The sequence below is a fragment of the Saimiri boliviensis genome, chromosome 15 (assembly GCF_048565385.1).
Source record: "Saimiri boliviensis isolate mSaiBol1 chromosome 15, mSaiBol1.pri, whole genome shotgun sequence".
In the NCBI taxonomy this organism is placed as follows: Eukaryota; Metazoa; Chordata; class Mammalia; order Primates; family Cebidae; genus Saimiri; species Saimiri boliviensis.
Genome location: NC_133463.1, coordinates 11,566,675 through 11,582,438, shown reverse-complemented (window position 1 = coordinate 11,582,438; position 15,764 = coordinate 11,566,675). Strand labels below are relative to the sequence as shown.

General features: G+C 34.9%; 1 protein-coding gene across 2 annotated transcripts in view; it reads right to left on the bottom strand.

Moving 5' to 3' along the window:
- Positions 1–15,764, bottom strand: part of UBXN2B (UBX domain protein 2B) — a 36,931-nt gene that overhangs the window by 19,374 nt on the left and 1,793 nt on the right. For both annotated transcript variants that reach the window (XM_039464862.2, XM_010346040.3), the window contains exons 2-5: positions 12,083–12,186; positions 4,869–5,019; positions 2,612–2,695; positions 1,397–1,506 (exon numbers count right to left, since the gene is read on the bottom strand). In XM_039464862.2, coding sequence (XP_039320796.1) covers positions 1,397–1,506; positions 2,612–2,695; positions 4,869–5,019; positions 12,083–12,186 — 449 coding nt within the window. The remainder of the gene's footprint in view (positions 1–1,396; positions 1,507–2,611; positions 2,696–4,868; positions 5,020–12,082; positions 12,187–15,764) is intronic.

Here is a 15,764-nt window from a genome sequence, read left to right as displayed (position 1 = left end):
CATAAGGCAAGTTCTTAATGACTTACAAAGAGACTTAGACTCCCACACACTAATAGTGGGAGACTTTAACACCCCATTGTCAATATCAGACAGATCAACGAGACAGAAAATTAACAAGGATATCCAGGACTTGAACTCAGACCTCGAACAAGCAAACCTAATAGACATTTACAGAACTCTCCACCCCAAATCCACAGAATATACATTCTTCTCAGCACCACATCACACCTACTCTAAAATTGACCACTGGAGTAATGCAGTTCTGGAACTCAGAATACTGAAAACTTTATCATTTTGTTAAATTTCCTTACATGTTTTGATAAAAATGAAAAGCTTCAGACAAATACTAATTGAAAAACTGATACCGAAAGATATCAGCTTAACAAGTTTGATAAAAGAGCAATTCCTTTACAAGGAAGGTAAAGATACTCAATCTCTGTCTCTAAATACATACATGCAGACACACACAGTTGACCTTTGAACAACGTGGGTTTGAACTGCACAGGTCCACTTAGAAGTGGATTGTTTTTAACCAAACATGAGTTGAAAAATACAGTATTTGTGGATGCGAAATCCACATGTATGAATTTTCTTTCATACATATGGGTTCTGCGGGACCGACTATGGAACTCGAGTACATAACAATTTTGGTACATGTGCAGGTGCTATAAACAATTCTCTTCAAGAAACAACTGTATATAAATAGCGCTTTTAAGAAGGTTTTGTAACTTTTTTTCATAAGACAAATTTGTTTTATTATATGTAATTTGGAAAATGTACGTACATTTATTTGGGAATTTAAAGTGTAAGTTTAGATTACAGACCACATTTAAGAATCTCTAAGGCTTCTTAATAGCTGTTGTATTAATTTTTGTAATTAAATGTGGTAAATCTGGTAAAAATTTTTGCAAATTTACTTATAAATCATTATTATTCAATGTTTACTAATATTTTCCTGTACACATTCTTATTTGTAAAAAACAAAAAACAAAAAACAAACAAACAAAAAAAACTTCAGCTGCTCCTACCTGAATAAATTTCCCTCTCTGGATTCCCCTCCCACCATAATAGCGTGGGAGCTTCTCTCTCTCTTTCTTTCCCTCCATCTCTCTCCCTCTCTCCCTCTCTCTCTCGCTCTCTCTCTCTCTGTTTCATAAAAAATAAATAAATACATAAAATGGGCCAATGTCCAATGCCCCTGCACCACAAAGAACCAGTGACTTACAGGTAACAGTATATCCTTTATATACTTAAGAATATCTACACCCCAGCAATTACTTATTTAATATATTCCAGGAACTACTTCTTGAAAACCCATAGTGCACTAATAATTAGTAGTCTTAAAAAAAAAAGTCCCACTCTAAGTAACAAGTAGAATACAAAAAATACATCTTACCCTCTCTTAACAGATTCCAGAAATTGAGCATTTGTTGGGTCATTGTAAGGTCTCAATTCTCCATCATCTAAACTGAAACCGTTGCTCCACAGTTTAAGCAAAATCTGAACCTTTTGAGCATAGAAAAAGAAAACAAATATATATATATATATATACACATACACATATATGTAAGAATACATCTCCCCCAAATAATTTTAAATTCTAAATGTGATATCTCAAAACATATTTACTTTTTAAAATAGGCAGTTATTTCTACTATTCTTTATTCATAGTGAAAGACATTCATGAAATCACATGTGTTTGCTTAGGTAGTTTGTATTCAGCTTAACAAATTGACAATGGTTGCATATACCAAAGGTCCCACAGCTGAACCCTGGCCTTGAAGTACAATTATTCATGGTTGGTTCACTAGAAAACGAAAGTAATGAGAAGAGGTGCACCCCATGACTCCCACCATTTTCCTTCATCTGCATCCATACTCTTCTTTACTACAGAGCCAAGTGAAAGAAAGAATTTTCAGTAACCTTCCAAGAAACTGTAAATTTTTAAAATAAAGTTAAAACTCCAAAATTTCAAAGAGCAACAGAAACAAAGAATGATTTTAGGTGTTCTACATGTATACCTCACCTCAAATTATGAAAATATATCATTTTAATAGTAACTATTTATTTGTTCAATTTTTTAAAATTGATTTTTTAAAACAGCCAGGCTCTCATTATGTTGTCCAGATTCGTCTTGAACTCCTGGACTCAAGCAATCTGTCCACCTCAGACTCCCAAAGTGCTGGGATTATAGACCTAAGCCACTGCCCCTGGCCAGAGTTCATTTTTTAAAACACTGTTTTTTTTTTTTTTAAGAAATAGGGTCTGGCTATGTTTTCCAGGCTGGCCTTGAATTTCTGGGCTCAAGTGATCCTCCTACCTCAGCCACTGGAGTAGTTGGGACTGCAGGTGCATGTCACTATGCCTGGCTGCAAATTCATTTTGACAATGAATCATCCATTCTTTCAACAAATAGTTACATATCTCTAAGTGCAAGGCATAAGTGCGATACAAAACATAAAAATTGAGACTGAAAACTCACACATCATTGGTCCTTATAACTCATGTTTTAAAAAGTAACAAAAAGATTATATTATCAATTTTTCATCTAAAAAGTTTTAGAAACTAGAAGCAAATATGTATATTTTTTCATTTTGATTATTGTACCTACATCTTGCAGCTGATTCTCTCCATATATATATTCAGACCGCTTACAAAAGGAATTGCCCAATCTGTATCCTCCACCTGTAAATGACTAAAATACACAGGAAATGAGTTAAAATTCACTAAGGAGTATTCAGCAACAAGTTATTATGTGATGGGTATTTTAAAACTAGATAAATTCTCATTAGCCAAAATAGCTCATATTGGAGAACCTTCAAGAATCAAAATTACCATAAGACTTGACTAAAAGATAATTTCAAACCATTCATGAATAATGAAAATAAAAACCAAAATTTAAGTTTTATTAGAGCAGTGGCTCTCAACAATGGATGTCGAAATTATCATAAAGATTTTTTAAAAAGGCATGTTTCTAGGCATACCCCAAATCTATTGAACCATAATACCTGAAGCCATGCGGCAGTTTAGATAACCTCCACAAATAATTTTGATGGAGAAATTTCAGGTTGAGAAATGCTGCTTATAAGAATATATGAAATTATACTCCAAAAGACAGCTAAGTGTTGGTCTTCAGTATACCGATATTGTGTCAGTTGATAATAATTAAAAAGGTGTACAGAAGTTTTATAGAAATTTAGAAAGGTACAAAGGCAATTCAATGGAGAAAGGAGTGCCTTTCAAGAAGCGATGCTGGAGCAACTGGACATCCATAAGCAAAACAATAAACTCTGGTGTCAACCTCACACCTTATATAAAAAATTCAAATTGATCATGGCTTTAAATGTAAAGCTGTAACATTTTTCTAGATAACATGGAAGAAAATATTTGGGACCTACAGTTAAGTGAAAAGTTCTTAGATAATACAGCAAAAGCATGATCCATAAAAGAAAAAAAAAATTGAACTTTATCAAAGTTTTATCTTTTGCTTTACAAAAACCCTGTTATGAGGATAAAACACAAATGACATTCAGGGAGGAAATATCTGCAAACCATGTATCTGACAAAGGACACATACCTATTAAAATATACAAATAATTCTCAAAACTCAACAGTAACAAAATAATTCAATTAGAAAATGGGCAAAAGTAATGAAGAGATGTTTCACTGAAAAGAATTAATACAGATAATGGCAAAGCAATACATGAAAAGATGTTCCTCACTAGCCATTAGGAAAATGCAAATTAACATCATTAGTCATTAGAGAAATAAAACCACATTGTATTATCTCTACACACCTACCCAATGGCTAAAATTAAAAACAGTAACAATACTATATGCTGAAAAGGATGCAGAGAAACTGGTTCTCTCATATATGTGGGAATATAAAATGGCAAAACCATTCTGGAAAATAGTTTGGCTGTTTATTAAACTAAACATACACTTAATGTATGACCCAGCAATTGCACTCTGAGCATTTATCCCAGAGAAATAAAAACTTATATAAGAAAACCTGTACCTAATTGTTCATAGCGGCTTTATTTGTAATAGTCAAAAGCTGGAAACTAAAATATTCCTCAATACATGAATGGTTAAACTGTGGTATATCTAAACCATAAAATGCTACTCAGGAATTAAAAAGGAACAAAGTTGTGATACAAGCAAAAACTCTGATAGATTTCAAGGGCATTATGCAGAGTGAGAAAAGCTATTCCAAAAGGTCACATATGTTATGACTCCATTTGTTTATCAGAGTTTCACCATGTTGGTCAGGCTGGTCTTGAACTGTGATCTGTCTGCCTCGGCCTCCCAAAGTGCTAGGATTACAGACATGAGCCACCACCAGCAGCCTGTGTAGCATTCTTAATATGGTAAAATTACAAAGATGAAAAACCAATTAACTGGTATTGGCTAGAGGTTAGGGATGGTAGGAGAAAGGGGGTGGGTGTGAATACAAATGGGTAGGCTATGAAGGAGAGCTTCAGCTGGGTGATCACACATGTGATAAAAAGACATAGACATAGAGAAATGCCAAATTCCTGGCTTTGATATTCTACTGTAATCCTGTAAAACGTAACCATTAGGGAAAACTAGGTGAAAGGTACATGAAACCTCCCTGTATTCTTTACGCAAAAGCTTATGACTCTACTAGTTGTTTTGAAATTAAAAGGTAACTTAAATAGTTGTTCAGAAATGTAAAAAATTATCTCAACTTTCAATCATTAATAGAAAGATTATAATTTTATAGAAATGAAACAAATATTTAAAAGAGAAATTACAATTAGAAAAATATGTTTGCAAGTAATATAAAAATGAAAGAGGAGGTAAAATATATAAACAGTGTATTTAGTTTAAAATTGAGCACTGACCTTAGATTTATCATCACCTGAAGCTCTTGTGGCTTCACTCAGAGGGACAGCCCCATGTTCCCTTGCCTCTTTGAAAAGTTCATTCACAATTTTCCCAGTTGAAGGTCGAACTATATGTAATCCACTGTATTCATGTTCACGTGAGTAAAACCTTTAAACATTTTAGTTCATGAATAAAAACTTAGAACAACAGACATAAACTAAGTAAAAAGCTAGAGTCTTATGAAAATAAAAGTTTACATAAAATATTTTATTTAAAAAGAGGCATTCTTTTGACTTCTCTGAAAATATTTAATTTTTAAAGTGGGATTAAGGAAAAGAATAAAGAGGAAATAGATCATATACTTTCCGAGTTTGCAGAGGTTGACTGTAAGGGCAAAGTTCAGCCTCCAGCACGATAACTGGCTTGCTTGCTGATCCCTCAGTCTTCTGTAACTGCTTATCACATACATCTCATTCACTAATTCAGCACTTCTGATGTCGTAGAGAAAGCAGTATCAACAATCAGAAGATAGTCAGAAGATAGTCCCTTCTCCCTAACAAGGCTACATTCAGTAGAGACCCAGTTACTGATGAGATCTCTAGATTTAGAGAGTATAAACAGCTAATTCCAAACTAAAGGGTTATCTATAGAGGATTTATTCTTCAGAGATTTTTGGATTTAAAAGAGATCTACTCCTTTATAATCCCCTGTGTTTGTTAAAAGTACATAATTTAGGCAGTAATTTTTGGCGACCAATTTCTACTTTGATTCCAACTTCATAAATGGTCCCAGGAAACATAAAAATTACCTTTACATTAGATTAATAACCTACTTTTGTCTTTCAACATTTTTTCAATCAAGGATATCAGAAACTATATAACCAATGAAGCATCAACATGGAGACTTCCAGGGTAAGATGACAATCAAACCTCATTTGTTAAAATACTTATAACTCTCCAATCCAGTTCCAAATTCACACTGAACTGACACACAGAACAAAACAACGGGGGGAAATTCTATCTGCCCTGGAGACTAGGAATGGAAGTCGCCTTCAAGGTGGCTTTCTCCTAAATTAGAATATGCAAAACTGAGTGAGCTAGAGGAAAAAGCAGACCAGTTCTCACTTCCGAGTAAAGGAAAGAAAAGATCCATCTACATGGAGAACAAGGAGGTATCAGGAGAATCCTACTAATGGCTGAAGGTGGAGGTGGGACTTCATCCTGCCAGTGCTCTCGAGAAGTACACTGGACCCAAGTTTATCTAGAGCAGGAGCCTACAGAAGCCTTCCTCCCAAGCTTACACTCAAGGGCCCAGGGTAGCAAGCAAGGTTGAACACTGCCCTAGCTGTCTCTTAGGACAAGCCTTAGCGTTAGAAGATTATCTTAGGTAGCTACAACGAACACAGCACAGCAAAGCAAAGCTTCCTGCTGCAGCTGTCTGCTGCTGTAACACCCCTTCCCTCCGTGTCCAACATCTCCAATCTGGCAAAGTCAATAATCATTCCTTTTTATCTCAGTCTTAGTGAGAAAGACCTTATTGCAAAAATCAGTCATAGCAAGTGATTTCCTGTCTCGTTTATGATTTTTATTAGTTGAAATCTTTGCCTACTCTAAGGTCATGAAAGTATTCTATTTTCTTCCAGAAATTTTACTGTTTTAATTTCTCTATTTAGATCCACAACCCACATGGAACTGATGTTTGTAGGTGGTATAAGGCAGAGGGTCAAGAACTATTTTTCCTCCATGTAAATGTCCATTTGTTCCAGTACCACAGAAGGAAATTCTCTCCCTCACTGCTCTGCAGTGTCATTAAATCAAGTTGCTTTCATGTGTGCCTATGATTCTGAGTTCTCTATTTCGGTACATAGTCTACTGTCAGTTCTTACTCTCTTAACTATTGCAGCTTTATAATCGGTCTTTGCACTCAGCAGTGTTAGACCTCAAATTTAATTCATGAATGTTCGGGCAACAATATTTATTGACTCCTGAAGTAATTCTCTATACTCATTCAAACTAACTTATTAAATATAAATGAAAAGGAATAAAAGATGCTTAGTGCAGAATTGGTACTTAGCTGGGCCTTAAAAGGATTTAAGACGTTAGGACTTAGATAAGCACAGAGGACAAGGAACAAAATTCTACAAGTAAAGAGGCACACAGGGGGAAAAAAATCAAAATGACCAGAAAAATCAGAAAAGGAACCAGACTCTTTTATAGTTTTCTTTGTACGCAATTATGTCACTCCACATAATAAGCTTTATTTACAGATTTTTTCCAATTTGTATACGTTTTTCTTATCTCATTGTGCTGACTAAAACCTCCAGTACAAGTTGAATGAAATTGGTGATGGGGGTTGTTACCCATTGATAGTTTCCAATTTCAAAGAGTTGGGTGGTTTCAATCTTTTTAGCTCCTAATGATGATTACCCAAACCTTAAACATATTATCTGTGACTGGTGCTCATATTTCCCATGCATTTACTCCCTGCAGTAAGATTTTTGCTCCCATTTTGCTACTGAATCTTTGTTATTCAAAGATTCTGAGTTATCTTCTCATTGCCAAACCCAACAGACTTCCGTCAGCTGTTACCCACTTCCTGAAGCATCTGATCCTTTCGAGCCTGTCCTTCTCCCTTTCCTTGTTTCATGATTGAACTCTCCTGGACTTTCTTTATACCAAAATTGCTTGTTTCTTTGCCCAATGGGATCCAACATTTCCTTCTCTATTTTAATGAGTTTTCTTTCTCCTTCTCTTACATAAATCTGCCTATATCCTTGACTTCCACTCCCCTCTATTTAAGCTCATTTGATCATCAAAATATTTATCCATTGCCAAAGATAACCTCTTCTATACAGATTACCCTCAAATATATGCTTTTACCATTCACTTACAGTCCAGTGTTGAATTTAAAACCACCTGCTAGATAGTTTTACTTGAATCAAGTTCATCTCCAAAACTGAAGCTATTTGTACATATAAGCCCTCCCATTAACAATCACTTTTTCCTGTATCCCAGATTAAAAACATTTAAGTCTTCTCTCTTTCCCACTGGCTTACTCCCTATATCCCATGTCACTACATTTCTATAATAAATACCTTAAAAGTATCCTTTATTAATTTCACCCTTTTCTCTCTATTCCATTGCCACCACCTAAATCCAAAATTTATTTTATTTATATATTTTTCGAGACAACAAATGGCTCTATTGCCCAGGCTGGAGTGCAGCGGCATGATCTCAGCTCACTAGAATGTCCCCCTCCCGGGCTCAAGCTATCCGGCCACCTCAGCTTCCCAAGTAGCTGGGACTACAGGCATGCACCACCATGCATGGCTACTTTTTGCATTTTTTTGTAGAGATGTGGTTTAAGCCCTGTTGCCCAGGCTGGTCTTAAACTCATGAGCTCAAGCAATCTGCATCACCTCGGCCTCCCTAACTGCTGGGATGACAGGTGTTAGCCACCATCCTTGGCCTTGAATTCAAAATTTTATTACCTCATTCCTCAGTTTACCTCAATTGTTTCTGTCTTGATTTATTTCCCTCCTTATCCTATTCTCCCCATCATCATTAATTTTATACAGTATTGCCTATCCTGTTTTCCTACATGAATAGAATAGTAACAGCTAACATTTATCAAAAGATGACTATGTGTTTAGTTAATCCAAACAACATTATTACTCCTATTTTACAGGTAAGAAAACTAAGATTGAAGGAGTTTAAATAACTCACCAATTGCCAAATCCTTATTAGAGGATAGAGAAAAAAAATTACAACTGAGATGTGTCTAACTCCAGAGTCAAAGCGTTTAACACTGTATTATAGGTTTGTCATTAAATTTTTAACAAAAAAACAAAAACAAACTGGCTTTCCACCGCCTTCTACACAGGTATGACTCATCTTCGTGGGCTTCAAGGTTGTATCCAGAACTGGCTACATAATTTGTGGGACCCAGTGCAAAGTGAAAATGCGAGTCCTCTTGTTCAAAATCTATTAAGAATTTCAAAATAGTAACAGCAAAGCATTAGTCTAAGCACAGGGCCCTTCTAGGCATGGGGCCTTGAGCAACAGCACCGGTCACATGCCTATGAAAGCCTTCCTGGCTGCACCCCCATCTATCCAAACTTATTTGCTACTAAGCTACTAAAGTTCTGCTAGTTCCTTTTCTGAGGCCTCTGGTCATTTTGAGTATTTTCTCCTCTGTGATTCTTTGTTCCTTGAATTGTGTCCTTTGTTGTATGTGCTCATCTACCTCCTAATAGCCCAAATCCTTTTAAGGCCCAGCTAAGTACCAACCCTGTGCTAGGCATCTTATCTGCTTTATCTCATTTAATTCTCAGAAGCAATACTACTATATAATGACTTGCAGAGGACATATCTAACTTTTCACAGATGAGTATGTCAAAACAGGTATCAGACTATATCCTGAGGGTCTTTCTGTAGGTTACGTAACTCCTCTTGTAAATTAAAAACACAGACCATCTTATGTCCAGAGTTTCAGATAATGAAAATATCTTGGCTTAAAATGACAATGAAACGGCCGGGCGCGGTGGCTCAAGCCTGTAATCCCAGCACTTTGGGAGGCCGAGGCGGGTGGATCACAAGGTCAAGAGATCGAGACCATCCTGGTCAACATGGTGAAACCCCGTCTCTACTAAAAATACAAAAAATTAGCTGGGCATGGTGGCACATGCTTGTAATCCAAGCTACTCAGGAGGCTGAGGCAGGAGAATTGCCTGAACCCAGGAGGCGGAGGTTGCGGTGAGCCGAGATCGTGCCATCGCACTCCAGCCTGGGTAACAAGAGCGAAACTCCGTCTCAAAAAAAAAAAAAAAAAAAAAAAGACAATGAAACAATAACTGTTTTGATTTCTAATACTGCCCAAGGAGGTGGACCACAAAAATAAGCACTGTTTTCGGTGCCAAACAGATTAGCAGAAATACAGTGATACTGGGAAAATGTTGATACTGCAATCAAAAGAAGTGTACACCTAACATTAGAAAATACCATACTAAAAGAAGAGATTGCCAATAGTTTGCTATACATTGTATTATAAACAGAATAAACACAGTTTATATCCCAACCAAGATATTTTGAGGAAGCTCAGCTCTTGAAATGTAAACAATTCTAAAGATCAAATGTTAGGCACAAAATCCTTAAAAACTGACTTACTGAATTATACCTATTAATGGAAACATTGTTTCAGACAACATAAAAGAAAACGTTTCACTGAAATAGTAATAATATTTGAATAGCAAGGAAAATATTAATACAGTAATCTTATGATAAGAGTTCAAATATTAAGTCATTCAACATATGTTCAAACTGGAGAAACAGTGACCAAATAGTGAGTAAAATGTAAGTACACAGATACATATGAAGTACTTTCAAAGCTTGGGAGAATATATAAATTAAAGAAGCAGCTAAAAATACAGTATTTTATATGTATAAAGATAAGAATTAAAGAATAGGATGTCGAAACAGTGTCAAGATACCAACCTGCTGATTACGAAGGACAGACAGTATCTATCTTACAATGGTGTGGTGTGGTGGTCAGCACCTTAACCAAGTGAACATATAACCAACGGTGGAAAATACTGAAATTATGACTGCTGTTATCACATAATAAATAGCAGACAATATCACTTATTTTGCATTTTTGACAAAAAATCTAATAAAAATCTAATCACGAGGAAACAATGATCTAGAATGTTAGACATTTTATATGACATCTGGCCTAGACTCTCTAAAAAAGTCAATGTAGTAAATCTTTGATTATGTAGGTGAGCTAAAAACAATAAAAAGGTGGGGAGAATGCTCTGTATTCAAAAATTCAAAACAGGAATAATTAAATGCAATGTCCTTAGTTGAATCCTAAATCCAAAGATAAGGCTGTAAGAGATATCTGACTACAGACTATATATTAAATGACATCATGGAATTATTATTTTTGAGACAGTGTCCTCCTCCGTCATTCAGGCTAGAGTGCAGTGGTACCACCTCGGCTCTCTGCAACCTCTGCCTCCCAAGTTCAGGCGATTCTTGTGCTTCAGCCTTCAGAGTAGCTGGAATTACGGGCCTGTGCCACTACACCTGGCTAATTTCTATATTTTTAGTACAGACAAGGTTTTGCCATATTGGCCAGGCTGGTCTTGAACTCCTGACCTCAAGTGATCCGCCTGCCTTGGCCTCCCAAAGTGCTGGGATTACAGCTGTGAGCCACTGCTCCTGGCCAGAATGACTATTAATTTTGTAAGATGTGCTATGTTATTGAGGTTATAAAAGTGTGTGCTTCTTCTTGGGAGATGCATGCTGAAGTAACCAGAGGCGAAGTATCATACTGGCTATCATTTCCTTTCAAATAGTTGAGTAAAAAAGAGAGAGAGAATCCATGTGTGTACAAGAGCAATGTAACATTTTAACCACTTGGTGAATACAGGTGGAATAAACACAGTATTTACTAGTCTTGACTTTTGATGGATTGAAAATTTATAAAGTAGACTTTCTGAGACTAAGATATAATGGGAAAACTGAAGTTTCTTCCCTAGGGGTATTTATAGTACTAAAAAGATGTTAACGAAAATACTCCTGGCAACAAGAAAACTCATAGCAATAAAATACACCTGGTTCTCATCTCTTAAATCTTCATAGTTGGTTTTTATAGTTCAGGGGTTTTAATAACAGCAAATGACATTTAGGAGGTCACACATTAGAGGAATCATCACCTAAAGGAGGAAGAGACAGACTTCAGAAATCATAGATTCCTAAATGTAAGACAAAAAACCCACACAGAGGCTTCATGGAGAGGCTTCAAGAAACACACGAACCCTTAAAAATGAACGACAAACTTGCACATGAAAGTTGTTTTGACAGGAGAATTCTGTAGCTTTCATCAGACCCTTAATGCGTCTCATGACTCAAAAAATATTAAAAAACCATTGTACCCAAGAAAAACAGTATTCAGGATATAATTTTACATATCTACCAAAATATCAGGTATTTTAAGAATTTTTCTGTAAGTTTCTTTTAGCTTTCTGACTGTAAAAGTGTTTAAAGTAGCAACTAAATGATATTAATCATTTTTATTTTTTTAACCGAATCTGCCTCAATCTTGGAAGGAAATAATAATTTTAAAAAATCATTGAAGAAATCTTGAAGAAGGCCATTTAAAATAATTTGCAGTATATTTTTAGAAAAAGTTATAATTTCTTTTTACGACAAAACAAAATAAAACTTACCGTTGAGGTGGTGTTCGTGGGCTCTTGAATACTGCAGCTTTAGGTCTATCAGACTTGGAAGATTTGCACTTCACTTCATCTTCATACAATTCTGCCAAGGCCAGCTACGTAATAATAGGCATGTTATAAAGGGTAACACTAGCAATAACCTCTTCCATACAACCAGAAGTTACATATAGAACATTAACTTAAAATTGAGTGGTAAAGGCTTTTCATGAAAGAAGCTGATGCTTCAAAAGATGATTCCTTTCTGAAATAAACTCACTGCATCTCATTTTATAGAAATAACCAAAATGCCACACCTATGAGAATAACTCTAAGTTGTAATAATTATTTGATTATTTTTCTATTAACTATTCAACAGTATCAAAAATCTGTTTTAGGTAACAAAGCATTTTCAAATTTAAACCTAAAATTCTTGTGCAATTTTTTAAGAATTCCTGAAGATGTTTCACACTAATGTCAGCTTCCTTCATCAGATCTCACAAAACAGTTTCATTCGGCTATTCAAGTTTTCAAACTCCAAGCACATAAAACAATTTCAGAAGTATTCTATTTAAAAGTCTACCAGACACATAAATTTCATAGTGCTTAGGAAAATGAGTTTCCGAAGAATACAAGACCATCAATTATACATGGTTTATATACCACTTAGAAAGCAATATTACCAAATTATACATTATAGATATTTGCTGGATAGTTTATTTCAAAATGAAATAAAACTATATTTGTTCTTAAAATGCAATTTTAAAAAGGAATCCAATATTTCAGTATCGTATAGGTTATTTTTTTTCTGACTTTTGACATCTTTGGACAACGACTCAGCAACTTTCCTTAATGCTCCTGTGGCTGGCTATTCAATTGTAACTGGCATGACCATAATCTCTGGGGTTTTTTTCCCCAAAACAACAACTACGAATAAAACCAAAACAAAACAGATTAAAATGCTCCTTTCAGACACACAAATGATATAAAAACTACCTATAAGAACAGGGCATTGGGCAAAATTAATTCTTTGAAAATTCTATTAGTCAACTTTTAAAATACACACAAAGAAAACAAAATGAAAGACTATTCTATTCTAATTTTTTCTACTCCCACCCTCCCACATTCAATAACTTTCATATTTGTACCATGGCAACTTTGCTAGAAATCTAAATTATAAAAGTGGTAGTCTAAAAGGACTGAATTCGAATCCTAATTGAGGCACTTACTGTGTCATCTTGGGCAAATATTCTGAGCCTTAGTTACCACATCTTCAAATGCCTATTAAAAAATTACCTTACAGAGTCATTTAAAGGATTAAAGAATGTATAGAAAGCACAAAGCATGTGCTCTATTACTAGAAGCTATTATTTTTAAATGTTTAGCAATGATTGTATCAGTATTTTATTTTCCCCCAAGATTTTTTTTTCTAGAGTGTTAAATCTCCTTATGGTCCTACTACTCTATCCCCTTCAAAAACAAAACAAAAGAAAAAACAAAACAAATGACGGAGGAGACATAAACAGACATGCACATACACACTCTGATGACAAGAGTCTGAAGTTTTCAGAAATTATACCTCCCTGAAATTTCTTTAAAGCAGTATTATTTTATGGATTTCCTTCTGAGCTGATTATGTCAGCTTTATGAATTACTTTTATGATATTCCTATTCTACTCAATGAAAATGTTATCTGTATTTCAAAAGCCCATTTCAGCTCTCCTTCACAAAACCTTTTCTAATTTTCTTAAGACCTTTTTTTCTAAATACTCACTGCATGTGATACCTCCAGTGACATTCATATTAAGCATTATGTTGTCATTACTTATTACTTGTGTACTTTTGCTGTTTTATTTCCCCAACTAAACTTTAAGTTTCTCAAATTGTTTCTAATATTGTATCTAAGAGGCAAGAAATTCATGCTGAATTACATAAAGAATATAAAATGAATCAGATATAGATATAGACAGATGGATTTTAAACTGGGGTTATATTTGCTATACATTTTTGCCTTGTTTTTTGCTTTAACAAGATTTGAATAAATGCTTCCAATCAAGTAACAATTTTCTTTGGTAACATAAATAAAAAAAGCAAAAATGTCTCTGCCTCCATGGAACGTGGAACATACATTAACAAAAGAGGAATATGAGGAAAATGATTAAGAGTCTACCTGGCTGAAAGATCCTAGTTATTAATGGTACATCACTAAAAACTTAGAAGAAAATGAGCAATATTTAGAGGGAGTTGATGCCATGTAGCATCATATGGCATAAGTTCATTATTAAATATTACAAAGAAATTTAATTCATATTATTTAACATAGCAGATGGTATCACATCAAGAGGAAATGATAATTTAAATTGATAAATATTAATTGAAGTACTGGTCAAAACTAACACAACAAAATCTCAAAACGTAATTAAGAAAATGTTTCAATAATATGCAGAGGATAAAGTATCTAAGTAAAGTATTGATAATCTTTCCTCTGGATTTTGAAATGTGAAGAACTTGCAACCTGAAAGCAGAGTAATTGGGTGAGAAAATCAAGTATATAGCAAAAGATTAAAAGTACTGGAATTCTAGCCTAAGAGTAACCAATTCTAGAAGCAGTAATAAATGTTTATTATACAGACACCTGGGAACTTGTAAGAAATGCATATACTTAAACCCCACTCTAGAACCAATGAATCACACTTTGGGGTGTGTTCCAGCAATCTTTGACAAGACTTCCAGGTCATAGATGCACACTAGAGAATGAAGGATACAGAATAAAGATATTCAGTAGGATTAGGGTACTTGTGGCAACACAGTATCAGACATTTTAATTCTTCTCATTTATAGTACTCACTATTGAGTCCATCCTAACAAATCCAATCCTAACCCTGATAAGTACAGAAGTTAACCCTGTTCCCACTCCCCTACTCCAATCTATATAGAAACACAGAACATGTGGAGGAAAACTGGGACAGAGTATACGACTAAATACCTTAATGAACATGTGTGTGGATGGGCTGAGGGACACCAGAAGAGAAAGCAATTCAGGAATACTACTGAATACTGATGAGATTTAGGGCTTAGATTTCTCACTAACAATCCCACTCCTAACTTTCCCTCTGACCATTTCCTTAACTTGTGGGGGATGAAGGGAGCTATGAAAACCTATTGTGTGATATGCAAAAAAGATTTCTGAGTCTGCAGTTTGTAAGCTGGGGGGTCCCATGGCTGGGAGGCCTTTTGGGAAACAACTATGCAGCTGGCCTCTGGTGGCACCTGGAGCATTTCTTCCTGATTTAGATGCTGACAAACCCTATGTTGCATGGCAGCTAAGATATACTTACTTAGGGGTACTTATATTTGTTCCAATCAGTAATACATTACCCCCTTACTCGCTCGGAAAGACTCTTAGATCAAGCTGTTAGGCAAGTAAGTATCTACTGAAAGCTGCACAAACTGGGTTAACTCTTAAGCATGTCTAGATTAAATGCTAACAATATAATCTATAAATAATCAATATCCAAGATACCATTTGGGAAGAACATTAGTTAACTCTTTTAAACTTTTGATACATACTTTATTTCTTGATATGTCATCCCTTTGGCTGTTTTCAAGTTTCTTTGCAAGTTCTTCACATTCATATTAAGTTCTAAAGGAAAGATTATCAATACTTAGATACTGTACTTGATATACCAAATCACAT